At 45.1% G+C, this 27,734-nt stretch overlaps 2 protein-coding genes and 1 pseudogene across 3 annotated transcripts in view; 2 read left to right on the top strand and 1 right to left on the bottom strand.

Moving 5' to 3' along the window:
* Positions 1-27,463, bottom strand: part of LOC147622889 (uncharacterized) — a 58,332-nt gene extending 30,869 nt beyond the window's left edge. Inside the window, exon 1 of one of the 2 annotated variants that reach the window (XR_015269549.1) lies at positions 27,299-27,463. The gene's annotated coding sequence lies outside the window, so the exon portion shown is untranslated. The remainder of the gene's footprint in view (positions 1-27,298) is intronic. The other variant, XM_086822505.1, reaches the window with a different exon arrangement.
* Positions 6,088-7,763, top strand: LOC147622891 (uncharacterized; annotated as a pseudogene).
* Positions 13,161-17,308, top strand: LOC147622890 (uncharacterized). Its single transcript, XM_086822633.1, has 2 exons — positions 13,161-14,011; positions 17,223-17,308. Exons 1-2 carry the CDS (start codon positions 13,192-13,194, stop codon positions 17,306-17,308), a joined length of 906 nt encoding a protein of 301 aa, XP_086678759.1. The 5' UTR covers positions 13,161-13,191.
* Positions 27,464-27,734: the final 271 nt, after the last annotated feature.

The following is a 27,734-nucleotide window of genomic DNA, read 5'->3' as shown; positions in this document are numbered from 1 at the left end:
TATTACGCTGGATTCAGACGATGCCAAGTGCACAGTGGAGTGATCGACAACACCGCTGGAGTCAGATATTCCAGGAGTTCGGTGTGGTATGATTGAGAGGCCAATCCAGTGGCCGATGCTTTGAGCAGGAAAGGACAAGTGTCTACGATTCAGACCACTAGACTTGATCTTGTTGGTACAGGACTAGAGGACATGAAGCACACGTACGCGGATTCCGAGGAATTCGATACACAGTGGGAACAGGCATTGGATGCCATTTTCTGATACGCGATGGTTGGCTTTTCTACAAAGGCCGACTATGTGTCATGAAGTCATTCAGGGACAGCTCTTCTTCATGATGCCCATGACGCCATTACAGGTGGTCATAGGGACATGAATTCGACTCTGGAGAAATTAGAACGGCAATACTATTGGCCAAAGATGAGGTGTGATGTGTTTACATATGTACAACGCTGTGACATTTGTCAAAAGGTGAAAGCTCCTCGTCACCGAGTCAATAGTAGAACTTCATGCCAAGAAAGGAGAATATGCGATAAAATGTGAGATGAGCGAATACGGACAAGATGAGCCCCATTCACAATGACCCACCATGAAGCCTGCCCACGTGTCCGTCCATGTGACAATCCCTCCAACTCAATCAAGTCACGAGCCATGAATACCCAAGGCTGCTCCTGCAAACACATATCCTGAAAAAGAGCCCACCTACGCGCCACCATATACAAGCGGACATCCAGTAAAGCAGCCCCACCCATTCTTTTGGGCGTCGTAATGTGATTCCAAGCTATCCATGTTTGACCCATAATATTTCCTTGCCTCTTCCACAACATAAACCGAATGGGAGCAACCAAACGGAGAAGAGATTTGTGCGTCCAAGGTAGCAAAGGCAAAAAATAGGAAATCATGCTAAGCATAATAACCTGAGCTACCTTAACCCTCACGTGCATAGGCCACCCTTGAGCTTTCCAATACACAAATTTATCCGAGATCTGAGCAGAAATCCAAGCAAGAAGCGCTTGGGGGTCCACATCCACACCCACCGGATACCCAAGATGACGAACAATGTCTCCTGTATGCACCACACGGCCTTGCCAACCTAATGCCTCAAGATCAAATTTCGTGCATACAATGAGGGCTGATTTTGTTGAATTTATTTTCAGCCCAGAAGCCAATGCAAAATTATTCCAAGCTTCCATTGCTCGATCTATATTGGCTTTTTCGGCCCTGAGAAACATAAAAGTGTCATCCGCAAGGGCTTGAGCAACCAATTGCTTACCATGAGGGAGATGCAAACCAACCACTTCACCATGCGATGCCATAGCATCTAGGCGAGATAACATAGGATGAGTGGCAATGGCAAAGAAAAGAGGGCTAAAAGGACAGCCCTGCCGGAGAGAACAGGTGAGAGAAATACCATCCGAAAGTCCTCCATTGAGCATCATCCGCATGATAGAGCCAGAGCCAAGTAAATGCACCAAATTAGCCATTTTGGGACCAAAGCCCATGGCTGCCATTAACTGAGAAAGGAAAGACCAGCTGACATGATCAAAAGCTTTTTCAAGATCCAGCTGCACCATCACAATCTCTTGCTTCTTTGCCTTGGCATAATCCACTCCAATTTGAACATTAAGAATATTATGCAAAATATTCCTGCCATGCACAAATCCATATTAATAAGGATGAATAAGAGTAGGAAGCACCTTCTGCAAGCGATTGGCAAAAATCTTTGTAAAGATTTTATACATAATACCCATAAGTGAGATGACAGTTAGCATCCCGCAAAGCATCAAGACGTGCAAGTAGTTTAAAGCTAACATATTGTGCTTCCTACACCCTAGATAGCTCCTTTTTCAACCATTCTATGGCATCCACAACTTCAGCATCCATAGAGTCAGTAAACATGAACGCCTGCAAGCCCTTTAAAAGCGACTCAAGAAGAGCCACATGCTGTTTCTGTATAGAGGCATTAGCAAGACCATAATGCCGCGCTAATTTCCGAGTGTTGGTAAGGAACATTGGTCAAGCATGATAATCAGCCATGGACACTCTTGTGGAGAAATGTCATATCAACTGACGCATATAAACATCAAAAACTTCATGCTCTAAAAAAGTGTGATTTAAGCGCAAAGGCAAGCGTCCCAACAAGCCTTTATATGCATCCACAGGATGATAGACCATTTCAAACACAAGCGGCCAATGATCCGAGAAAACCTGTTACTGATCAACCGTCATAGTAAGAACCTCTGGCAAAAAGAGATCTTGCTGTAAAATATACATCCTATCCAATCTAGCATAAGTGCCCCGAAACTGTTGTGAGGCATAAGTGTAACCCCTTTCATCTGGATACAACCAAGACCACATGTCTTGTTTTAGCGACCTTGCTGCAAAAGCTTCCCACGCCATTCTCTCCGGGCTATCCGTTACAGAATGAGGCGACGTGGCTTGCTCCCTGGAGACACACATATTAAAGTCTCCCATCACAAAGCCAGGATGAGAGATTGAAAGAGCACACAAGTCATTCCACAGCAAACGGCATGCACGAGCATTATTTGGAGCATACACCCCTAACAACCATAAAGACGTATCATCCCAAACAATCTGTATCACTAGAAATCTTCCATGAACATCTTGAATCACAAGAGAAGGCTGAAACTGCGAACGAACAGCAAACATAACACTTGAGTGCGAAGCAGGATGTCCGCTGTAGAAAACATGAAACTCCTTATATACATAGGCTTTGCCAGCCAACTTATGCTGCTTATGTTCAACTGCACACAAAACATCCCAACCATGACAAAAAGTTGTACGCCAAAGCCTGAACTGCTTTTGGCGCGAAGAAATACCCTTTACCTTCCATTGTACAATTTTCATAAGCCTTCCCAGAAAAGGAATCAACAAGGCCGTGTACTAGGCCCAGGACAATCTGCCAAATCACGAACCTTTTGAAGCATTGCATTTTTAGACATGGTATTTGTGATCTCAGACTGCCCTTGGAGTTCCCGAGCACGTGTTGAAGGGTAATGACCATCCCATGGCGAGATGACCTCACCTTTCGAACCAAACACAAGAGGCAATTGTTGTTGTGCTTCTTTTGTTAGGCGACTTCTAATAGGATAGCGTTCTACTCTATCCACCCCAAGAGCCCCTGTACCCTGAGAAAGTTGGCCTCCCGGCCTCTCAATCTTGGTCTGTTGTTGGGCACCTGAACCCAAAGGGCAACGAGCATATGTATGTAAGGGCCCCTGATGAGTACGCAAAGGCCCCTGCAAAACAGCATCTGAGAAATCCCCCCGCGGGGCAACAAATCGTGTCTTTTTACCACGTACTTCCACCCATGGCTGCTCAACCTCATTCTGAACATCCACATGTACATCCATGTGCTGGGCATCATGTAAAGGAGCATCATGCTCATCTTCCACGGGCAACTACCCATCAACGATATCCTTGGTAGCAACAACTTGTTCTTTCTTAGGACATTCGAAGACAAAGTGGCCATCTCACCACATTTAAAACAGTGGCCAGCAAATGTATCCCACCTCAATTCATACATTAAAGGTTGCAGCCCAGCCATATTGGCACGCAAATGTGTCGGCCTAGGTCTCCCAGTATCCCACAACATGCATAGACGATTTCGGTTTCTAGATGTCATTCGAGGCACCACCAAGACATCACCGATACCTCGCATGAGACCTGGTAAGACACGCCAAAACATTGGTGGGAATTGTTTCACTTCAACCCAAACTGGGCAAGCCTGGCACAACATATCTTGGTACTCTGCCATAGGCTTCCACGGAACCACATGAACCAACTGCCCATCCAAAAAGAGTGGCACCTACTCCAAGACTGCCCTACGGGCTTCCGAAGTGCGAAAAAGTATTTCATAAAAGCCTCTCGGACCATCATAAATCTCCTCAAGTGCCTCAGGCGACACCAAGCGGCCCAACCATGCTCTAAGGCGAGGCAACAACGGAATACGCCCAGTAAAGAAGAAGATAGCAGCACGATAATGAAAATCTGCTAGCTGTTGTAGCAACAAAGGAGTCTCCATGCATACATCAGCCACACCACCATTATCTACTGCAGCCATTTGCACTATTTGCCTTCACATATTCTTGCAGAAGCTCACCAGTGATCTGCAGCAAACGTGCAAACTCCGGAGAAGATACCTGAGAACTTTCCTCTACATTCTCTCCAACATTCACCGGAGTGTAGCTTGCATCAACATCAAGCCTTTGACGTTTTTGTTGCTCCGAGGCATCTGAAGCATAACCCACATCCTTCTCGATCATTTCCTCAATAAGATCCATGTTAAGGCTATTGGCAGCCATGCCACCAACAGCAACAGCCGGGTCATCCAAATCCATGTACAAAAGCAAAGAAAACCCGTTCTCTCAAACCCTAATTCAGCACCTGAAAACCCTAATTCAGCACCTGCAAACCCTAATTCAGCACCTGCAAACCCTAAATCAGTAGCTGCAAACCCTAAATCAGCACCTACCTTTGGATTTTGTAAATGAAGCAAACACCCTTGAGTATCTACACCATGTTCACACGTCCCTTGAGAAGGCAAACGAGCAACGAGCACACGAGACTCCAGCGAACAAAGGGACGAAGAAACAACTGCTGCTAATCTGTCGACACAGGCACAGACTTAAGTGATACACGCCAACAGTGAACGACGCCTATTGTTGCCTTCTTCCATGCTCGAATCTTGTGCGCTAGGGTTCGCTTGTCGCCCGGTCGGCTCTGTCCATCTTGCTGTGTGCGCTGGAGACCCTCCTACTCACGCGATCAACAGCCGGTGACCTTACTCTCTCAGAAAACTCGGTGACACCATCTCTCCTCACCAAAGTCTCTCTCTCTCTCTCTCCCCCCCCACCCCCAACACTTCCTCTCTCTCTCTCTCTCTCTCTCTCTCTCTCTCTCTCTCTCACATAGGCCCATTGGGTCTTTAGTAGACGCCAGCAACCCCCTCTGCGCCCCCTCCCGCCAGCCCCTCCCCCCCCTCTGCGCCAGCCCCCTCTGCCCCTCCCCTCCTGCCAACAACCCCTCTGCGCCAGCCCTCTCTCCCGCCAACCCCCCTGCCCTCTCTCTGTCTCATGGATTGAGGTGCGCCATTGGGCAGATCCGCACCTCTTCACATCAGTTAGAGATAGAGACAGGCAGATTTAGAGGCATATCTCCAGGGGACAGGATTTGTCATATTTGTTGGATAGAGCCAGAGACGGAGGAGCACTACATCTGTCGTCGCTGCACAGCATATTATGAGATTCGAGGGCGCTACCATTGCCTTTTCAGAGAGGGATTTGGACCACTGGCTAGAGTCATGCACTATTGTGATCAGCGATGCTTGGGTTTTTATCTCCTGGAGATCCGCAGGCTCAGAGAGTCCATTATCAGGAGCAGACGCCTGTCTGGCAGGGAGTCCACACAGAGACAGATTACTGACTTCTTTAGAGGGACTACCCGGGAGGACACACAGCCGACAGCCCAACAGTGGGCACCCCGTGGGACTCTAGTTGAGAGAGCTATCCAATTGGGCAGATCTAGACGCCCGAGGGTTCGCGGATCCTCACATCGGAGACGGTGCCTACACCGGAGGATTCAGAGCATCATTGCGAGGCATCGGGCTCGTCCGACCAGGCATCTCACTATGGCAGATATCCAGGCCATCCGGCAGAGACCCATGCTAGAGCTCCTAGGATGATTACGACTCCAGCCATATACTGTTGTACTCATTGTCACTTTTGTACTCCCCCATATTCATGTATTCAGGTATCCATGTACTCATGTACCCCATTTTGACTAGTAGTATTAGCTTCCCCCCTACTGATATATTGTGGGGCTATCTCTTTTCTTTTCCAGAGAGTGTATCAGATGTCACATGGTTGTAACTTTGGTCTCATAGGTCACTTTGGCCTTTTGAAGACGTTAATATAACATTTCATTTCATTTCATTTCTCTCTCTCTCTCTCCCACCTGCGCATCCCCTCCCACCTCTCTCCCCGCTCCCCACCTCTCTCTCTCTCTGTCTCTCCCGTCGCCTCTCTCTCTCTCTCCCCGTCGCCTGCGCATCCCCTCCCCGTCGCTTCGTTTTGGTTGCCGCCTGTGCTGCTGCTGCCGCCATGTGAAGCCCCAGCCCAATCCAGGTTATGTTCGATACCCTTTCCTCATCCACCCTTGCTCAGGCCTCCAAGGCAGCAACATAAGTGTTAGGGTTCTATCTCTCCGAGGTACATCGAGATGGCCAAGGGTGCAAGCAAAGAGGAGATAGTCAAAATGGAGGATAAGCTGAACATCTCCATCAGAGAAAACAAGAAGACGGCGGACTCCGCCATCAACCGACTTTCCTAAGTCGAGAAGGAGATCGAACCTTTACAAAAAGAGAAGGAAGCTTGGAAAAGGGAGAAGGAGACTTGGGAGAAGGAGAGGGAGAAAGAGAAGGAAGGAGGGAAGAAGGAGAAAGAAGCATGGAAAGAGGAGAAAGAGAGATGGAAGAAGGAACCAGACACTATGAAGGAGGAAATCAACATCCTCAAAACGGAGGTGATCTCTCTACGGGACCGACCACCACGGGAGGAGGGGGAGATTGTGGAAGTTGACAAAGAGGCCATCAAAGAGGAACTCACCAAGGCAATCACCAAGAGCCTAGAAGGTAAGATGGGAGGCAACAAGGGAGGGTTGGGTAGAAGTGGTGAAGAGGAACATCAAAAAGGAAGTGAAAGAGCATGCCCAAAAAGAAGGGCTCCAAATCGTCAACACCACCATTGAGGAGGAGCGGATGCGACATGCTCGTAGACTCAATGTGAGAGTCACGGGGATTCCCAAGGTAGCCGACTCTACCCCCGAGGGGGATGGGCGGACACTATGCACACGACTTGGATACTCACATGAGGGACCCCCCCCCCTTCCTCAAAGCTTGGAGGGCCGGGAAAGACATGACAAAGAAGAGAGCTCTCATCATAGAGTTTCGGGATGTGGAGGCACGCACCATCTTCATGAGGAAGAGGGTCATACTACGAGGCTTAGAGGGAGCTCCTATTTTCTTGGATGATGATCTCACGAGGATGCAGCTAGAGCATAGGAGAGTTTGCATGCCACGAGTCTTACACGCGAGGAGAGAAGGCAAGAAGGCCTTCTCTCGAGATGGTCGGGTCATCATTGATGGCCGGCCCATGGATTAGCGGTTTGGGGCCTATGGGACACAGACTAGGCCACTAACAGAGATACACATGGCAATATGGAACTGTAATGGTTCACAATGGGTGCAACCAGGACGACTGGAGCATGTTATGGTGACGAGAGACATCATACTTCTGACAAAGACACATCAAAGCCCAGAGAGAGGGCTGCTTCGAGTAGAGGGATTCCAATGGGAGTCAGCATACAGGAGGACCACACGCCAGGGTACCTCGGGAGGTCGGGGGGAGTAGCAGTTCTATTCATACGGGAGCTACAGGGGAGGCTGAGAGTGGTAGCACAGGATCCAAAGGCTAGATACATGTGGATCAGCTTACAGCTCTCACAGAACAGGGTTATATACATAGCCCTAAGTTACTTTCCTCCATCACGATCCTCCTATGTCATTACAGAGGACATGCCACAGGAGGAGGAGACAGGAGCCTCGCCATACAATTGTCTGTCAGAGGAGATTATGCATTATTCTACACTAGGGGAGGTATTTCTTACGGGTGACTTCAATGCCCACACACAGAGCAGACAGTGTGAGGTGTATGACTATGATGACATGGAGATCCTCCACCCTGTCGATCCAGAGGAGATAGGGGCTAGTCGGGCATCAGAGGACACTGGACCAGACAGAGGACATTATGGGGACCACTTACTAGAGTTGGGAGCCAGGCATCGTCTCGTTATTTATAACGGGATGCTACAGTGGCCGAGATCAGGAGGGTTGACATGCTTCCCACATGGGGGTCATACACGGACCGGAGGCACGGTGGTAGACTACATTATGGGGTCTTTGGAGGCATCGCAGCTTGTCACCTCATTCTCCATCCCACCTCGTCCTATTGGGGCAAATCATACATACTTGGCATTTTCACTAGCTGGATCACCAGTATCACCAGGCCCCCACATACCGACGCCACACACTACCATCTACTTCACACATGACATGGTAGACATATACACTGGCAGAGTAGAGGATGGGCTCCTACTCATGGATCCCCTGGCACCTATGGATACCATTACAACCCAGCTGGCATCACTCCTACACACGGCTGCATTACAGAGCTTCCCAGATCGTGTCCACTCAGGAGAGCCTGCAAGATCTGGGACTATGCCCCATAACAGATGGTATGATAAAGAGTGCAGAGCCCTATACTCACGGCTCCGCATACAGAGAGCCTTGGGAGCCATCACAGAGCAGGAGTCGAGGAGAGAGATGAGGAGACTTACTCGCCGCAAAAGGCAGGCCTTCGCAGAGATACAGGAGCTAGAGATCTTCCATTTCTTCATGAGTAGAGATAGGCCTATCTCATGGCGGCACTTCAGAGAGCCCCGAACACTGACACCCATTGCAGACCCACAGACATGGCACACATATGCAGAGGGCCTATACCACGCCCCCACAGCAACCACCTATACCTCAGCCACAAGAGCCTCGAGCCACCACAGCTAGCTTCTTTACCCACTCGATGGTAAAGGAAGCTATCCGCCGCCTACAGCATGGATGAGCCGCCGACCATATGGGCCTTCAAGGTGAGCATCTCATATATGCAGTAGATTCTTTGGCTCCTTCTCTTGCACACCTATTTTACGGGGCACTAGCAAAGGGTTTGCCTGCGCAGTGGACGATGCACACCATTGTGCCGATCCACAAAACAGGGGATATGCTCGATCCGAGCAACTACAAGACGGTTATGGTTGGCCACGTTGTCGTGCCATGGCACGTCTATGGTGTGAAACCATGCATGTGAGGCCATTAAATTACAAATTCAGATGCATGGGATTAAGTGCCATGACTTGAGTCATTATATGATGCCCATGTACGTATGTTCATATTGTAAATGAGGTTCAATAAGACGAGCTGAAGCTGAGCCAGGTCTCGAAGCCTCAGTACATGAGTGTGGTGTGAATCGTGGAGTTTTTATGCTTATGGTGAACCTTGGGGGCTAGCAGAAGTCCCTGTGCCTTTGTACATAGGTTTGGATGCTTGTGGGTTTGACTGCTTTTACTGGTCTTTGAAATGGTGAAATGCTCATAAGCCGTGCCTATCATGATTGAGTTGGTATTAACACTTATTCGAGGCAGAAAACTTTTATGGTATATAATGGTCGTGGTCATGATTACATGCTTTTGCCAAAGATGGCGAGGTCGTGAATAAAGGATGCCAAATTGGGTTTAAAGCAAAGTTGGCGCTGGCTGAAAAGCGAATGAGAGAAGCTGTCTGGCATTGAGTGTGAAGTCTGCTATGAAGCTCTGTAACTTATGGGCGCCGCGTGTTAACCCGAAGTAAAAGGAGCAGCCAGCCCTCTTAGTGTGGCCATCATTGAGCTTTAAAAATAATAATAAAAATAATAATAATAAAAATACAAGTGGCCAACTTGGGAATGGCCACATGGGAAGCCTTTTTTGCTGCCAGCGCAGAGCTCTAGAAGTTGGCGAGGGAGCTGGCGAAGAAGAAAAAGTGGCCGCCTTGTGCTAGGCATCGTGGGGGGGGGGGGGGGAATTCGGCAGAGATCCGGCGGTTTTGTGAGAAGGGGGGGTCGTCTACAAGGCAGAGTGCAAAGGAGGCGAGGAAGGACCGGGCTGGTGAGAAGCGAGGTTGACAACCAGAGGCGCAAGGCTGGTAAAAAGGAGGTTGCGACCTGGTTCTTGGAGGGCTGTGGGGTGAAGCAAGTAGGCGTGAAAGACAAGCGGGCGACCTGGTTTTTGAAGAGCCGCCGGGGGGGGGGGGGGGGCAGGAGCAGAGAGGCGGTGGTGCTGTGGAGGCTGCTTTGTCTGTCTATTTGGAATATCCTTCGCGGTGCTAATGACTATTTGCTGGATGAGATGAAACGCTCACTGCATGACGTACTCAGTATTGTAAAAAGGACACTGGAGTCAAACACGATTGTAGCAGGCGGTGGTCGTCTACAAGTGCAAAGAGTGTACAAAGAGCTCAAGCATCCTCGAAATATTAATTGTGATTGAAGCATTAAGATCCAGGAGTCGCGGCCTTCCCAATCGTGCTATGGTGCTCATGACCAGCCTCGAGCTACCAGTATCTAGTATGTTGGTGTTTCTTTGGGGTATGCTCCAATAGGCTGTGCATTTGTTGTTGAGCTGATTTCTACTTCTTGATCCGGAGCTCGGTTGTTCTCTGCTAGTATGTGTGTTATGATTATGATGGTAATTGTGTGTGTGATTTTGGGAGTGCATGTGTGATGATGAACTTGTAACCAAGGAAGAGAAAGGGAGAATGATACTAATTTCAAACCTTCGAGAATTGAAGTGAATTGGCACTTGTACATGTCAACAAAAATGGTGATGTCTTATGCTCCTTGAGGAGCTATCTATTCTGTTTCCTTCCTGGGATTTGGAAGCTACTCTCACAGCCAAAAGTCCCGCGCTTTCCCAGCGAAACCGTCCACGTCACGATAGCTTTTTGGTGAACCCGACGTGAAACTGCTGGGGTGAGAGTGTGGTGAAATACACAGGGAAGCTATGGCTGAGAATCCTGAGGGTCAGGGGGTTCATTTTGACCCCGGAGTTATGCAAATGTTTCAGATGTTTACTATGTATATGCAACAGCAGCAAGCTGCTGAGAGGGGACAAATTTCCACGACCAAAGCACTGCAGTCAATTGTGAAAAAGGTGGATCAATTTGATGGTAAGGATATCACAAAGTACCTGCGCAATTACACAAAGGAAATGGAGCTAAACAGGGTGACTGAGGAGGATATGGTTCGAAGCTTTGAGCTGGTATGTGTTCCTGAAATAAGAGAGCGCATAAGAGGATTACAGACAGCACATGGTGGCAGAAATTGGGAGGAGTTCAAGCTAGCTTTAAAGGATGAATATTTCATGGAGGATTCCGAGCGGGTGACCAAACGAACTTTCTTGGAATGGGTCACAAAACCCAAAATGGGAATTTCTGCCACACAGAGTTGCTAAGAGAGTTTGAGAAGCGCTATGCCCAGCTATCAAGGATTGAGCGCACTACCTTGGACAGGGAAAAAACAGAGCTCTTCTTACAAGCAGCTGGGAAAGATCTCCAAGAAAAACTGAAAATTCTCCTTGAGGATAAGGATACAGAGCAGGGACTAAAGAGTGATTGGAATGATGTCGAGGATGCGGTCACCATGCTAGCAAAGCGGCAGCGAAGGAGGGATAAAATGGTGATGAGCTCGGCAACTCCTATAACTGCTGTTACCCCTGAGAATCTACCAAAACCAGCTGCTGCAATTCCAAAGGTAGAAGGGCCGATGGAAGAGCTTATTAAGGGCATGCGAGACCTAAAATTGAAGATGTCCAGGATTGAAGAAAAAGGGCTACCATTAGGGCAGGCTTCTATGCAAAGGCCTCAAAGCAAAGAAGGGTTTACATTCAGATGTATATGGTGTGATGACCCAGAACATGCAAAGAAAGACTGTGCTAGCTATAAGGAAGCCCTCAGAAATCAACTTGTGTTTTTCAAAGATGGGAAAATCCACCTTACAGAGACTGGTCTTCCATTAAGCACAAACTTTGGGAAAGGAGGGATGAAAAAGCTGGTTGAGGATATGGCTGCTAGCCATGCCATCTCTATGGTTGAGGCAGCAACCTATGGGTTAAAGGCTGGTCAATCAAAGCAGGAATCTGAGAATGATGAAGATTATGAGAATGAAGATTTTTGGCCATCAACAATGGAACTAATTGCGTCAAAGAAGGTGTCTAAGCAGGCTTTGCATGAGGCAGGTGACTGTATACGTCTTGAGACTGGCTGGGAAGAGCCTGTGGATTCTTTATCTGTTCATGCCTACATTGCAAAATGCCAAAATAATGAGGCACAGGTAGAGGAAAAGCGTAAGAGGGAAAATGAGGAAGGAGGGCCATCAAAAAGGGTCACTCGTGGTAGTGAAAAGAAGGATCCTGGGCCATCACATATGCCTCCACCGCATAGCAAACCTCCACAGGAAGTATCAATGGAAGAAGTGCCAGCAAAAATGAAGCATGAGAAGGAGAAGGGTAAAGGGAAAAGTCCACTCTACAAGCTTCAATCTGATATTGAAGCCGCAACAGACCTCAAAAAGGTGCTTGAAGAGAGGATTCTAAACAGTAGGGTGGAATTTACACTAGGGGAAGTCTTGGGGATTGCAAAGAAAGAATTCCATGATGAGATAATTGATATTATACGAAGGAAAAGGCAGTCCATAATTGAATCTATTCCATCACAAGGGGAGGCAAGCACTTCCAAGACTCATGGAGTACAGGTACAACAAAAGGAAGAGAGAGAGAATGTGGTGGAATGTAATCACTCTGCTGAAGGGGCACGACAAGTGCGCTTTGTGGATGAGGATGATGAAAAAGAAGTTCTTACAAAGAGTCATTATTCCAGGAGCCATTGGGCAAGAGCAACCACAGAAACCCTTGTCAAGATAGGTGACTTGGAAGAGCCGTATGTTGCTCTAATTGATCATGGGTCTGAAATAAATCTTATGGCTAAAAATCTCTACAACAAATGTAAGTGGCCAATGGATGTAGATCATGGGTGGATGATTAAAGCAGCTAATAACTCATCTGGAGAGCTCTATGCAGCCTGTCCAAATGTAAGGATAACTATAGGGGATGTGAAAGATGATCAGAACTTCTTTGTTCAGGAGATGTCATCGTATCCCCTCATCCTTGGGCAACCCTACATTACAGCTGTGAGGATGGAAACAAAGGTTTTGGATGATGGCTCGGCATATGCAAGAATAAGGAGTAAAGATGGCAAGAAAGCTGTTCGGTTCTTGACAGTTTGTATTAACCATGAAAGGAACCGTGAGTCTCTTCGAGCACAGTCACTCCCAAAGATAAACAGAGAATTCATGAACTATAGGGAGATGAGGGATTTTGGCCAGGTGCCATTGTAAAGCGGGATTCCAATGGTACAAGGGAAAATGAGTTCTCGCAGGACTCAATCAATGTAAATAACTTTTCAGAAATTTTCAGGGATTTTCTAGCTATGGGTCACTGGTCTTTGTAAAAAGCAAGGATTTGAAGCGTGGTATGCGTCAATATGTACAGAATGTACAAAAAGGTTTTGAACAGTGTGGTCTTTTGGAGAAGGATGAGTTTATATCAGGTGTCCTTGATGAGGTGTCATTTGTGGATACTATGGGTGAGCTTTGTGTCATGGGAAGTTCATGCTTGCAGGGTGGGAATGAGATGGTGAAAGTATCGTCTGTGGGTATGTATGATGTAATCAAGGAATTTGAAGAAGTGGGTATGTATGATGTAATCAAGGAATTTGAAGAAGTGGAATGCAAAGGTATGTATTGTGGGACAGATGCTCGAGTTGATACAAAGTATAAAACGGTTGCAAAGAAGGTGAAACCAGTTGCCTTGCCCCTGCCACCAGAAAGCAAGGAGAAGATAGATGAAGCCTCTATGCAACCGAATCTCAGAGATCCGAAGAAAATTGGGCATAAGTTTACACAGGAAACCCTAAAAGAGCTGAAGATTGGTGAAAAGGATTTTCTGTTGCCAGTTGAAAAGGAATGCTTTGAGGAGATGCTTGTAAAACATGGGAAAGCCTTTGCTTTTCAGCCGCATGAGATAGGCTGTGTTGATCCAAGTGTAACAGCGCCGATGGTGATCTTCACTGTTCCACATGTGCCCTGGAACCTGCGGCCGATTCCAGTACCAAAGGCTCTCTTGCCAAAGCTGATGGAATTACTAAAAGAAAAGATCAGGATGGGAATTTTGGAGCCATCATGTGCTCCATACTCCAACAGATGGTTTACCGTGCCAAAGAAAAATGGAGCATTGCGCTTCATTCAAGACATGCAACCTGTAAACAAAGTCACAATCAGGAATGTGGGAGCAGGTCCGATTGTGAATGAGTTTGCAGAAGCATTTGCAGGGAAAGCTATATACTCTATGGGTGATCTGTATTCGGGATATGATCAGTTCCAGCTGGACATACAAAGCAGGGACTTGACCACAATGAAAACTCCTTTGGGATTGGTAAGGATGTGTACCTTACCACAGGGAGCCACCAACTCAGTGGCGCATATGATGAATGGAATGAATAAAGTCTTGCGAGACTTCATACCACAAATAACTATGCCTTTTCTGGATGATGTGCCAATAAAAGGCTGTGATGAGAAAGACAAAGATGGGGATTTGGATTCAAAGGGGTGCCGCAAGTTTGTGGCAAATCATATAAAGGATTGTGATATGATTCTATCCAGGCTTGAAGAGGTGAATCTTACTTTATCTGGACTGAAATCAGTGTTTGGGGTTGGTGAAGTGCTAATAGTGGGACATCTTTGTAGTACTAGTGGACGCCGACCTTGTCCAACCAAGATAGATGCAATACAAAGAATGAAAGAGATATGCATTAATGTTACAGAGCTGAGGAGATTTCTTGGTGCATGTGTCTTTTATGTTATATGGATCCCGCATTATGCACATGTAGCAGATCCTCTTTATCAACTTTTGAGGAAAAATCAAAAATTTTTATGGAGTGCAGCACATATTAAAGCTATGCGGAAGCTGAAATATCTGCTTCAATCATCACCTACTCTAAGGAAGGCAGATTATGAGTGTGGCAGGCCTGTGATTGTTACAGTTGATACTAGTCCTACTGGGATAGGATGGGCAGTAGGGCAAAATGATGAGGATGATCACAGGTATGTAATCAGATTTGGAGCAAAGGTATTAAGCATTCGACAACGAAAATATCCGCAGATCAAGAGAGAGTTATGAGGAATAGTCACTGCTCTAAAATGTGAAAAAGAATATCTTATTGGGGCATCTGTACTTGTGGAAACTGATTGCTTGCCACTCCTTGGGATGATTGTAAGCTGCACCACTCCAGATATCGCTATGCTTAGGTGGATTGCCTATATCAAGTCACTAAATCCTGAGTTTGAGCATATTGCAGGAAAAGACAACCCAGTTGCAGATATGCTATCAAGAGCCAGGTATGAAGATGAAGAAGGGATGATTAGTGACATTGATGATGTAGGTACAAAGTTCTACACTATTGCATATGCAAAAGGGAACCATACTTGCCTATCAAATGCACTTGAGTCTTTTACTGAGGAAATGTATGAAGGAGATTGGTTGCTTATTGGTCAATACTTGAGTACTCTTACAAGACAGGAAAATTGGTCTGACTCAGAATTTAAGAGGATCCGCAGAAAAGCATATGGGTATTTTCTAAAGGATGGGTACCTGTGGAAGTATCCTAAGCAGAGGAATGCTATGCCACACAGAGAGTCATATGTGATAAAGAGACTCAAGGGAAGCTCATGAAAGAATTCCATGAGAGTCTCTGGGCTGGACATCGAAGTGTGTGGGCCACCTTTACCAAAATAAAGGAAAGATATTGGTGGAAAGGAATGTACAAGGATATTTCCCAATATGTGGAAACATGCATGGTATGTCAAATGTACTCAAATGTGCGGCATCGTGATGGCTTGCAACCAACCTACCCACCTGCCATGCACTACAAATGGATAGTGGATCTAGTTACAATGCCTTTGGGAATTTGGCAGATGCGGTACATAGCACTTGCAAGAGAAGATTTGACAAATCAGGTAGAGGGGCGTGCTCTTAGAACAAATCAGGTAGAGGGGCGTGCTCTTAGAACAAAGAGTACGAAAACAGTATGCAAATTTCTCTTGGAAGATGTGATTTGCCGGTATGGTTGTGTTGGGAAAATAACAGCTGATAGGGGTGAGCTAGATGTTGAAGAAGCAAGGGAATTCTTCTCTAGAATTGGCATCAAACTGTCCCTAACATGTGCTTACAACCCTGAGGGCAATGGTAAAAGTGAGCGAGGACATCCTCCAATCATTAAAGCTTTGGCTAAGGCATGCAGAGAAAGAATGCGAGAGTGGCCAAGGCTGCTACCATATGCTTTGTGGGCTGACCGTACAACTCATAGCTCAGTGACAGGATACATGCCTGCAGAATTAATGTATGGACAGAAGCCAGTAATGCCAGTTGAAGAAGTAGTTCCAACTTGGAATGTATTGCCCTGGGTGGAAGGATTGAACAGGGAAGACCTCCTTGCATTGCGAATAAGGCAGCTGGAAAGGAGGCCTGAAGATGTAGAGCTTGCTAAAGCTCGTTTGAAAGATGCAAGGTTGAAAAATAAAGAAAGATTTGATAGAAGACACAGACTCCGGCCAAAACCTATTGAAGAAGGTGATTGGGTCCTAATGTATGATAGTAGCCTTGACAACCAGTTCACTGTTCAAAGAAAGTTTGCAAAAAGATGGTTTGGCCCTTACATTGTCAAGCATGTGCATGGAAATGCCACGTATACCCTGTGTGAGCTTGATGGAACAAAGATAAAGAATCTTGTGGCAGGCAAAAGAATCAAGATGTTTAAAAGAAAGCATGACAGTGATCCTTTTGATTCACAGGAGACTCAGGATGAGAGGCTTGACAGTGATAGTGTGGATATGGTTGAAGAGGAAGAGGATGATCTTCCTGATAATGTAGAAGATGAAAACGACATCCAGATATATGTGGATCTTGATGATGATTTGGCACATACCAGAGGATGTGCAGGTTTAGAGGGGGTGGATGTCGTGCCATGGCACGTCTATGGTGTGAAACCATGCATGTGAGGCCATTAAATACAAATTCAGATGCATGGGATTAAGTGACATGACTTGAGTCATTATATGATGCCCATGTACGTATGTTCATATTGTAAATGAGGTTCAATAAGACGAGCTGAAGCTGAGCCAGGTCTCGAAGCCTCAGTACATGAGTGTGGTGTGAATCGTGGAGTTTTTATGCTTATGGTGAACCTTAGGGGCTAGCAGAAGTCCCTGTGCCTTTGTACATAGGTTTGGATGCTTGTGGGTTTGACTGCTTTTACTGGTCTTTGAAATGGTGAAATGTTCATAAGCCGTGCCTATCATGATTGAGTTGATATTAACACTTATTCGAGGCAGAAAACTTTTATGGTATATAATGGTCGTGGTCATGATTACATGCTTTTGCCAAAGATGGCGAGGTCGTGAATAAAGGATGCCAAATTGGGTTTAAAGCAAAGTTGGCGCTGGCTGCAGCGAATGAGAAAAGCGGTCTGGCATGGAGTGTGGAGTCTGCTATGAAGCTCTGGCACTTATGGGCGCCGCGTGTTAACCCGAAGTAAAAGGAGCAGCCAGCCCTCTTAGTGTGGCCATCATTGAGCTTTAAAAATAATAATAAAATAATAATAATAAAAATACAAGTGGCCAACTTGGGAATGGCCACATGGGAAGCCTTTTTTGCTGCCAGCGCAGAGCTCTAGAAGTTGGCGAGGGAGCTGGCGAAGAAGAAAAAGTGGCCGCCTTGTGCTAGGCATCGTGGGGGGGGGATTCGGCAGAGATCCGGCGGTTATGTGAGAAGGGGGGGTCGTCTACAAGGCAGAGTGCAGAGGCGAGGAAGGACCGGGCTGGTGAGAAGCGAGGTTGACAACCAGAGGCGCAAGGCTGGTAAAAAGGAGGTTGCGACCTGGTTCTTGGAGGGCTGTGGGGTGAAGCAAGTAGGCGTGAAAGACAAGCGGGCGACCTGGTTTTTGAAGAGCCGCGCGGGGGGGGGGGGGGGGTGGTGCAGGAAAGGAAGCGGCCACTGGGCACGTGAAAGTCGCCGGGAGGGGGCTGGTAATACTGCGCCGGGGGGGGGGGGGGGGGGGGGGGGGGCAGAGAGGCGGTGGTGCTGTGGAGGCTGCTTTGTCTGTCTATTTGGAATATCCTTCGCGGTGCTAATGACTATTTGCTGGATGAGATGGAACGCTCACTGCATGACGTACTCAGTATTGTAAAAAGGACACTGGAGTCAAACACGATTGTAGCAGGCGGTGGTCGTCTACAAGTGCAGAGAGTGTACAAAGAGCTCAAGCATCCTCGAAATATTAATTGTGATTGAAGCATTAAGATCCAGGAGTCGCGGCCTTCCCAATCGTGCTATGGTGCTCATGACCAGCCTCGAGCTACCACCAATATTAGTATGTTGGTGTTTCTTTGGGGTATGCTCCAATAGGCTGTGCATTTGTTGTTGAGCTGATTTCTACTTCTTGATCCGGAGCTCGGTTGTTCTCTGCTAGTATGTGTGTTATGATTATGATGGTAATTGTGTGTGTGATTTTGGGAGTGCATGTGTGATGATGAACTTGTAACCAAGGAAGAGAAAGGGAGAATGATACTAATTTCAAACCTTCGAGAATTGAAGTGAAATGGCACTTGTACATGTCAACAAAAATGGTGATGTCTTATGCTCCTTGAGGAGCTATCTATTCTGTTTCCTTCCTGGGATTTTGGAAGCTACTCTCACAGCCAAAAGTCCCCCGCTTTCCCAGCGAAACCATCCACGTCACGACAACGTATTGGCCAAACTCTATGGTGCAGTGTTGGAGCAAGAGCTTAGCTTATATGCTGAGCGAGCAGGTTTATGCTCATCAGGGCAGGCAGGCTTCACGAGAGCTTTCTCTACCACTGACCATGTATTCACTTTGAGATGTATGATTGATCAAGCCAGAGTGAGGAAGAGAAAGCTCTATTGCTGCTTTGTGGATTTTCGCAAGGCATTTGACACAGTACCACGAGAGAGGCTCTCTCAGCAAGGCATTTGACACAGTACCATGAGAGAGGCTCTCTCAGCACCTGCAGTCTCTTGGCATACTAGCAGATATGACATGGGGTATCTATGCATTATATCAGCAGGTTTTTGGGAGAGTCAGATGCCCAGGAGGTATGTCCGAGACTATTGCTAGCACCATTGGTGTGAAGCAAGGATGCCCACTTTCCCCCATGCTATTTGGGTTATACATTGATGAGGTGGCTGACTTCATTACACGGGGAGGCGGAGATGGAGTTGATCTGGCAGGAACCTCAATACATATTATGCTTTATGCTGATGATATTGTATTAGTGTTTGAGTCTCCAGGAGGTCTACAGCAGCATCTACATGCACTCGATGATTTCTGCACACAGAGGGGTCTTACTATGAACCTTGGAAAAATCAAGGTTATGGTCTTTCATACATCGAGACAGAGCAGGAGTCAGCTGGCATTCACTCTCGCAGGACGCCAGGCGGAGGTGGTGACATCATACGTGTACCTAGGGGTTACCTTCTCTGCAGCACCCACACGCTTCACCATGGGTTCAACAGCCAGAGCTAGATTGACACGAGGATATGCAGCATTGGCTATGGTAGAGAGATAGTGCCACCAGGCGCATTTTTTCAGGATCCCTGGACGAAGGGGGTGGCTATTTGACACATTAGTCACACCGGCACTGATGTATGGAGCAGCGGTATGGGCGCCAGGCCTTGCTACCCATTGGTGGACACAGATAGAGAGACCACAGGCCCTCATGATGGCACGCATGATACGCAGCAAACCGTCAGTACCTCATGACATTATCCGAGCAAAGTTTGCTGCGCCTCCTATGATGGTAGAGGCCATATTTCCAGACTATATGCTTGCTAGACACATTCAGAGAGATGTCACAGGACAGATTGTCATACAGAGCTTTTGAGGCATCTAGACAGCTGGCTGAGGTAGGAGACAGAGGATCATGGTATGCACAGGTCACACATTGGTTCTCACAGCATGTCCTAGACATGGATCATCTACCACCATTCCAGTATGACAGGGATGCACCACATATCTGTCTCTCTCATAGTGAGAGGAACAAAGTATTGAGACAGGACCTATGTTGGAAATAAGTGCACACTAGGTGTACTATTTCTCTAGTCTAGTTTCAGTTGAGTCTTTGTGTCTTGAGTCTAGTGCCATGTGGTACCTCTACATTTATCCCATAAGTGAGTCTACTCAATCTTGTACTTCTCACCTATAAATTGTAGGTGTCACATCAATAATCAATCAATCTTGTGTCTTGTCTACACTCATCTCAAGGTAACTCTTTGTCTTTCATTTTTGTTCTTGTTTCATTTCTAGTCTGCTCTTGCTTTCATATTTTCTACATGGTATCAGAGCCATGGTTTTAGGGTTTCCCTGTTTTTCCTCTGAGCTTTCGCCATTCTCTCCAAGCTGTCCCACTCAATTCAGCGCAGCCCTGTGTTGCCCGCCATATCTTCAGGCCACCATCTCCCTAGCTGCGCTCAGCTTTTAGGACCAGCCTATTCACATTCTGAACAGGCCCGCCGGCCTGAACTTTCTATCCGCCCATTTTCTTGCTGTTCGCCCTGTTCCGGCCTGTTTTCCAGTAGCTGCTGCGGACTCCTGTATGTGTTCAGGCTCATACAGCTCGTTTTCGTGGAGCTGCTTCTCCCTCCTGGTTATGGGCCCACCACGCTTCCGCTGCGCCTACCTCAGCCCCCCCTGCATCTACCTCAACCCATGTTGCTGCAGCATCTTCATCAGCAGATCTTGCTGTTCATCTTTATGGCTAAATCCTTGGTAGAAGGATGATTCTAATTGATATTCTCTTTATCTTAAGTCAAACTCTAAGCTTGACAAGCTAGAGAAAGAGAATAGTTAATTTTATGATTTTTAATCTAGAAAAAAGGATGATTAATTCTTTTAAACTTGTTTATAATATGAAAAAATCATATTAATTCATCCTAAATTGAAAGAGGATTATGCTAACATTTTCAAGAATGAGAAATGATTATTTTAGTTTAATCAAAAAAATTAATCATAATTAAGCTTATAATTATGGTTATAATTATGCTAAGTAGACATAAATTAATTTTAGTCCAAAAGAGGAGTTTCTATCGTATTTTCATTACAAGTTTTTAATTCAATTTAGAAAGTTGAACAATTTCAGTAATTGCAGCGATGCTTTGACAAAAAAATTTAGAAAAGAGATAAATCTTATTTTTTTAATAAATGCAAAAAGAGAAATTTCTATCATATTCTAGGTTTAGATATTTTATGCTAAAAGAATTATTTTTATCATATTTATGAAAAATACTTTTAGTATTTATGCATAATTATTAAATTAAGAGAAAAGATGAATTTTTGATATATTTATTTTCATGCATAAAGATTTAGATGCAAAAAGAGGAATCCTCATGATATTCTAGATTCAAACATTTTAAATGTTAAAAGAGAAATTTTTAATATATTTCAAAATAGTATTTTTATCAAAAGTGAAATTATGAGTATTATCATTTTATGGGAATAAATTTATGCGAAATAAATTTTATGCAAAAAGAGGAGTTTTAAGCATTATTCAATTGTCAAAAAAATAAAGATGGGTATACACAAATTTTCTAGAATCGTGAGAATTATGAAAATGATTCATTTAGATAAATGAATTAGCAAATATGGGTATAATTGATTTTGTAAATCCCATGAATCTTTTATTCAAAAAGAAGAATATTGAGTATATCTTGTTTTGAGAAATTTGAGAAAGAATGTGAAAATATTCATCGAGAAAACTTGGATAATTCTTAATCAAAAAAAGGAAATTGAATACATTGAACTTTTGGAAATTGACGTACATGTCTAGATTCTCGGAAAATAGAATCTTAGAGTACTTTCTGAACGAGAAAAGGCCTTCCCAAGAAAAGACCAAAAACACGCTACTTGAATGAACGTATGACTGATTTATTCCTAAATTCCCTGGAAACGGAATCTGAAATCCCTGAGAGGATCAAAGATCCAAAAAGTCAACAGAAATTTAGATTTAATGGAATCGAAAAAAGTTACCTTTAACTAAGCCAAGTAATTGGTAGAGACTTAGAAAAGTTCCGTCAGTATCGAAAGTAGAGTAACTAAGTAGAGTAACTGTACTTTCAAATTGAGATGGGAATGGATGTGAGTGGATGTGAATGAATATGAATAGATGTAAATAGATGTGATGTAATATGGATAGATATGAATGCATGTGAATAGATATGTTATGATCTGAATGGTTATGAATGGATGAGAATGAATGTGATATGAATGGATGAGAATGAATGTAAATGGATGTGATGTGATGTGATGTGGATAGATGTGAATGGATGTGATGTGGATAGATGTGAATGGATGTGATGTGATGTGAATGGATCGGAATGGATGTAAATGGATGTGATGTGATGTGGATAGATGTGAATGGATGTGATGTGATGTGAATGGATCGGAATAGATATAGATGGATGTGAATGGATGATATGAATGAACATGAATGAATGTGAATGGACGTGAAATAATCTGATTGGATGTGAGTTGATGTAGAAATGATGTGATTGGATGTGAATTGATGTAGAAATGATGTGATTGGATGTGAATTGATGTGGGATGATGTGACTGGATGTGAGTTGATATAGAAATGATGTGATTGGATGTGAATTGATGTGGGATGATGTGATTGGATGTGAGTTGATGTGGAAATGATGCGATTAGATGTGAGTTGATGTGCAAATGATGTGATTAGATGTGAGTTAATGTAGGAATGATGTGATGTGATGTGATGGATTGATGTAGAAAAATATGGAAAGATGAGAAATGATGATGTAGAAATGATGTGATGTGATGTGATAGATTGATGTGATGTGATGTGATGTGATGTGAGTTGATGTAGGAATAATGTGATGTGATGTGATGGATTGATGTGATGTGATGGATTGATGTAGAAAAATGTGAAAAGATGAGAAATGATGAGGAATAATGTGAAAGGAAGTGGAATGATGAGATATGATGAGAAATAATATGAAAGGATGTGGAATGATGAGGAAAGATGAGAATTTTCTTTAGAACTATATTTGTATATGAAATCTATTTTTTAAAGACTATTATATGTCCAGAATGCTGGGAAGCATTTTGACTATCTTGTCGATTAAGGTCGTAAGGACCTAAGTGAAAAGGTTGTAACAGCTGATAGAGAGTCAATGAAGAACATCTCGCGTGGCAAGGTCGACCGAGGTCTTGACAAACCTCGGTTCGATTAAAATGGTGAGCTTCCGGTATGGTGGATGAGGGAGCAAGGAAGCGGCCTATGAGTGAAGCGCTAGGTCACCTGCGAAGGAACCTAGAGGGTGCTGACCATACGGTGCTCGGGCTCTGGGTCGCCCAGGATACCCCGCGTGCGTCGAGAAAGAAAACGGGACAATGAGTTGGAGTTGTTTTCCGAACATGGGCATGGATCTGATTGATTGACCTTGCTGGTCTTCAACAAATGAGTCCATGGCTCTTTTATATGGATCTTGTTGGTGGTTGATCTTGCTGATCTTCAACGGAGAGTCCATCTGGATTTTTCTTATGTGATTATATTTCCGGGTACTATGAGCTAGGAACTATTGAAGAGACTCCTGAGTGAGTAGGTGGTGAGCGTTCTCGTTGCCAATGATATTATAGGTACACCGATGAAGGAATGATTGGAAATTGGACTTCAAGCTAGATATTTTGGAGGATTATAACCAGTGGTTGTATACACAAGAAGAATCCCGGATGATACAAAATGGAATGGGGGCCATGGGGCCATTTTATATGCCCCCAAATACCCAGTCGGCCTGTGCTAAAGGCAGCCGACTGCCTCACGACTGGTGTCATCCAGTCGGCCATCATCAGAGAGGTCCACAACCTGTATAATCCAGTCGGCCTGCTCCAGAAGGTGAACACGTGCACACTAGTGGAGTCGGTCAGCCACTGGGTCATCCTGCTATCATAGGGCAACCACCCAAACCATGGAAAAATAGGGAAAATGGGCAAAAAATATGGAGAGTGGGGAAAAATGAGAAAACACCCAATACGGGCGGGCACACCCACAACAGAGGCCCTGGTGTATATGTATAGACAAGAGATGACTTCTAACATATACATGATTACCATCATTGTGAAACATTACATGAGCATATACATCCTGCAAACATAAACCAACTTGCACATGACACAACACTAGGGACTGAAGTTGGTGGGCCAGCGCCCCCCCCCCCCCCCCCCCGCCCCCGCCCCCGCCCCGAGGTATCTTTATTACCAGCAGAAGTATTTTTATATACAAGATGTGGGTGCCCAGAGAGTACACACTCATCCACCGACACCAGATTTATCCAACTATGGAAACATAAGTAAACACATTACCTGCAACTCCTCGGTCACCAACCAAGGTCGAGCAGTCACCAACCCCTCCTGTTGCAACACCCTCGGTCACCAACCAAAGTTGAGCGATCACCAACCGCTCCTGTAGAACACCCTCGGTCACCAACCACAATAAAGTGATCACCAATCACTCCTGTACTTTGATAGAGCGGTCACCAACCCTCTAACAAAGTGCTGTCCCAAACCTACAAAACAGTAACCAGAGATGGTTTTGGCTCACTGGCCACCCACAAGTTCCACCAGATCACACCCCCAGGCTTGGTACTTGTCTAGGGACATGTCTGCTCAAGTTTCGTTCGCGAGAAACCTCCTGCAAACCTGTACCTCCTGCAAACCTGTAAAAACAGCCAATAATGGCCCTTATAACAATCGGCCAGCTCTTGTAGAGGCTCTACTCACTCCGTCCAAGCCCGAAAAACAGTCCCAACAGCCATGCACAAGCTCCTGGAGCCAAATCGATCAGCCTGTAGCCCTGTAGATGAAGTCAACATGCCCTGTAGAGAGAGAAATAGAAGCCAGCCAGCCCTGGAACCCGTGTGCTTCGCATGTATTCCACCTGCAGCTCATGCATATGAGTAAACTTGCTGTTTTTCCTGCCCACACAGCTCCTAACAGCCCACGATTTCCAATTGAGTACTCTACAACTCAGGGCTTGCCCACTTTGACCCTCCCACACCCAGAATAGCAACTCGTGGAGCTTTTTAGGAGTGCCCGGGTGCCCATCTTTCATATTTGACCTTGGTTCATTAAAAATAGTCCACCCTGATGTGACCTCACTTATAAAATTATAAGTGTGTCCGCCCACACTTTAAGTGAATGTGAACCCTGCACCCAATAAACCTTAGTAACATGAAATAATGAATAAATTGGGTTAAGTGTGCACACTTACCACCTACAAAACACATAAGGAAACCATATGAGTCCCAAACAGGTGTGCACAAGCGTATCCACGGGTTGTCCAAGCGTCCCCGCCGGTGCCCGTGGACATTCACAGGCAAAATACCAAACAATGTCCAGGCATCAAAAACAAGTCATCCATGCATGTGCAACTCACATACATATGCTGGTGCACAAACATAGTGGATGAAATCTCCCAACTTACATCTTGTACATCCAACTAGCCTGTTCACAGGCGCCGTCCACACAAGACCAAAAAGTACTCACCAGGGTAATCACCCTTCCATGAGTCCAGAGTCACTCTCGAGGGTTACCACCCTTCCATGAGTTCATAAATCATGCCAAGAACTCACACCAGGATACCAATCCTTCCATGGAGCCCTTCCACATGTATTCAATCATGACATCATTTTTGACGTCTACCAGAGAAGCGGTGACATGGACTAACTGACTGACTTGCTATGCTTGAGAATGACCTACGTGGCTCATGCATGACTTATCCTGGACTGAGGATTACAATGGGGTCACGGCGTACGACAAATATCATCCTGAAAGGAACTAATACTGTACAATGTTGCACTAATGATGATGAGCCAGCTTGTCACCATGCACTACAATGCAAAGTGCATGTGACAGTCTTAAGATAGGCGGTCTACTAAGTCCTTTGGAGATCCCGCATGGCAGATGGGAGAATATTCCCATGGATTTTATTACAAGGCTACCAAAGACACTGAAAGGACATGACTCTGTGAGGGTGGTCCTTTCACAAAACTTAGAAAGATAGGTGAGGTTGCTTAGAAAATAAAACTACTAGAAAGATCCCATCTTTCATGTCATTTTTTCAAAAAATTGGGCGACAAGGAAAATCTGGCAGATAATGAAGCTCCTCTTAAGTTTATAGAACCATGTAGTCTTCCACATGAGTTAAGAAAGTAACCTGTCTGTTCACAAATAGGGTGTCTGGACGTTAATTGATATATAGAGATTGGGTGGTTCATTCAACTAATGCCATGCTAGACTATTCTAATAACACATTTACTATTTTGAGTCTTTTCTCCATGAGCTTGGCAAGGAAGGCTGCATGCTAGGGTTTAGGGTTCTAACAGTTTAATAGTCGATCTTGAATAAAAGTGCTGATCCCCTTGTAAATTGCACACCAAATGACGGCCCAAATCTCATCTAAGCTTAGAATCAGGGCTGAACAAAAAACAGGGGGAACAAGGTACCTTTCATAAGGAATTCAACAACCCCCGGCCCCCGCCCCAACCCCACCTTTCCTTCTCTTTTCCCCTTCCCCTACAGTTGATCCCCCTGTTAGCCTGCTATAGGGGACCCCAACAAGAAGAAGAGGAGCGCGTGGGGGGCAGGGGCCCGGGGAGGGGGGGTGCTTTTTGCTCTTTTGACATTCCCAGCCCCAGCAGTGTATAGGCTCTGAACATGCAGCAGGCCACAGCAACATCCACACTGAAATTTGTCCAGATCTCAAGTCCGAAGCCTGCTCTGTTTGATCTTAGTATGTCATCCTTGGTGAAATTTCCCATCACATGGGTGCACCTATTCTCCCCTAGGGACTCCTAATCTCCTATCACACGCATGCACCTACTCTCCTAGGGCATCCTTGCTTGTGCTATAGACTCAATGGCCTTGTCCCTTTATCAAACAGGGGTCCCAACGGTCCATATGCACCCTGTACAATTATGGCACATGCATCAGAGTGACAAAGCATGAGAAATGAAAACAACAAATCCATGCTAGCTAAAGTAGACGTGATCTATGCCTCCTGAATCCATCAGCATCTGATATAAAACTGAGTCAGCCTCTAAGAAGCATCCCAAACCTTGAAGGCCAGGAGTCAACGACTTGGGTTATGGTGCAAAAAACGAGTTGCCATCACAGTACACTAATTGTTTTGCAACCAATGAGAATCACTGGATGATAAAGGATAGCTTCAGTGGGATCTAACCTGAAATCTACGATTTTTCTCTGAAAGCTCGAAAAGAAAACTAAATATCACTTGTCAAAACCACAAATCAGATTACGGAACCTGTAAAACTGTGATCAAGAGAAAAAAAAAAACAGATTCCTACTCTGCGCAGATCTCATTCTCCATCATACGGAAAATTTTATGAAATTACCTAAAATAGCAACGTAAATGCTCAAAAAATATACATATACAAACGCGCTGAACTTAAGCGGGCCTTCTGCACGTTGCCGTACCTTGATCAAGAGGCGTCGTTATTTGGCGGAAAGGAAAATCAGGCGTCCGAGGCGAGCAGAAAAATGTGAACTGTTTAAATTCAGGGACTGCAATTTCTGATTCTTATTACTTATAAGAATGATGTGATGAATACCTTACTTAAGGGACGCAGTGCTTTTAAAAAAAACATATTTTTCAACCAATCAAAACTAGGACCCATCCAGTAATCTCTATAACTAAAATACATGAAAAACCGTTCCTTAATTAATAAGGGCTACGTAATATCATTAAGTTTTTTTTTTTGTGGGTACATATTCCCTCTTTGTATATTAATTAATTTTTTCATGGATACCCCAATTTAATTTTTGATAAAAACACTTAGGCTTTGCAACCTTAGTAATAACCTTAGTGTAGGATAGATTTTAATATTTATTTATTAATCCTTGTACAATTTAC

Source organism: Cibotium barometz, chromosome 28 (genome assembly GCF_041138505.1).
Source record: "Cibotium barometz isolate CiBa-2024 chromosome 28, ASM4113850v1, whole genome shotgun sequence".
NCBI lineage: Eukaryota > Viridiplantae > Streptophyta > Polypodiopsida > Cyatheales > Cibotiaceae > Cibotium > Cibotium barometz.
The sequence above is the reverse complement of the archived record's forward strand: the minus strand, read 5'-3'. Positions and strand labels throughout refer to the sequence as shown.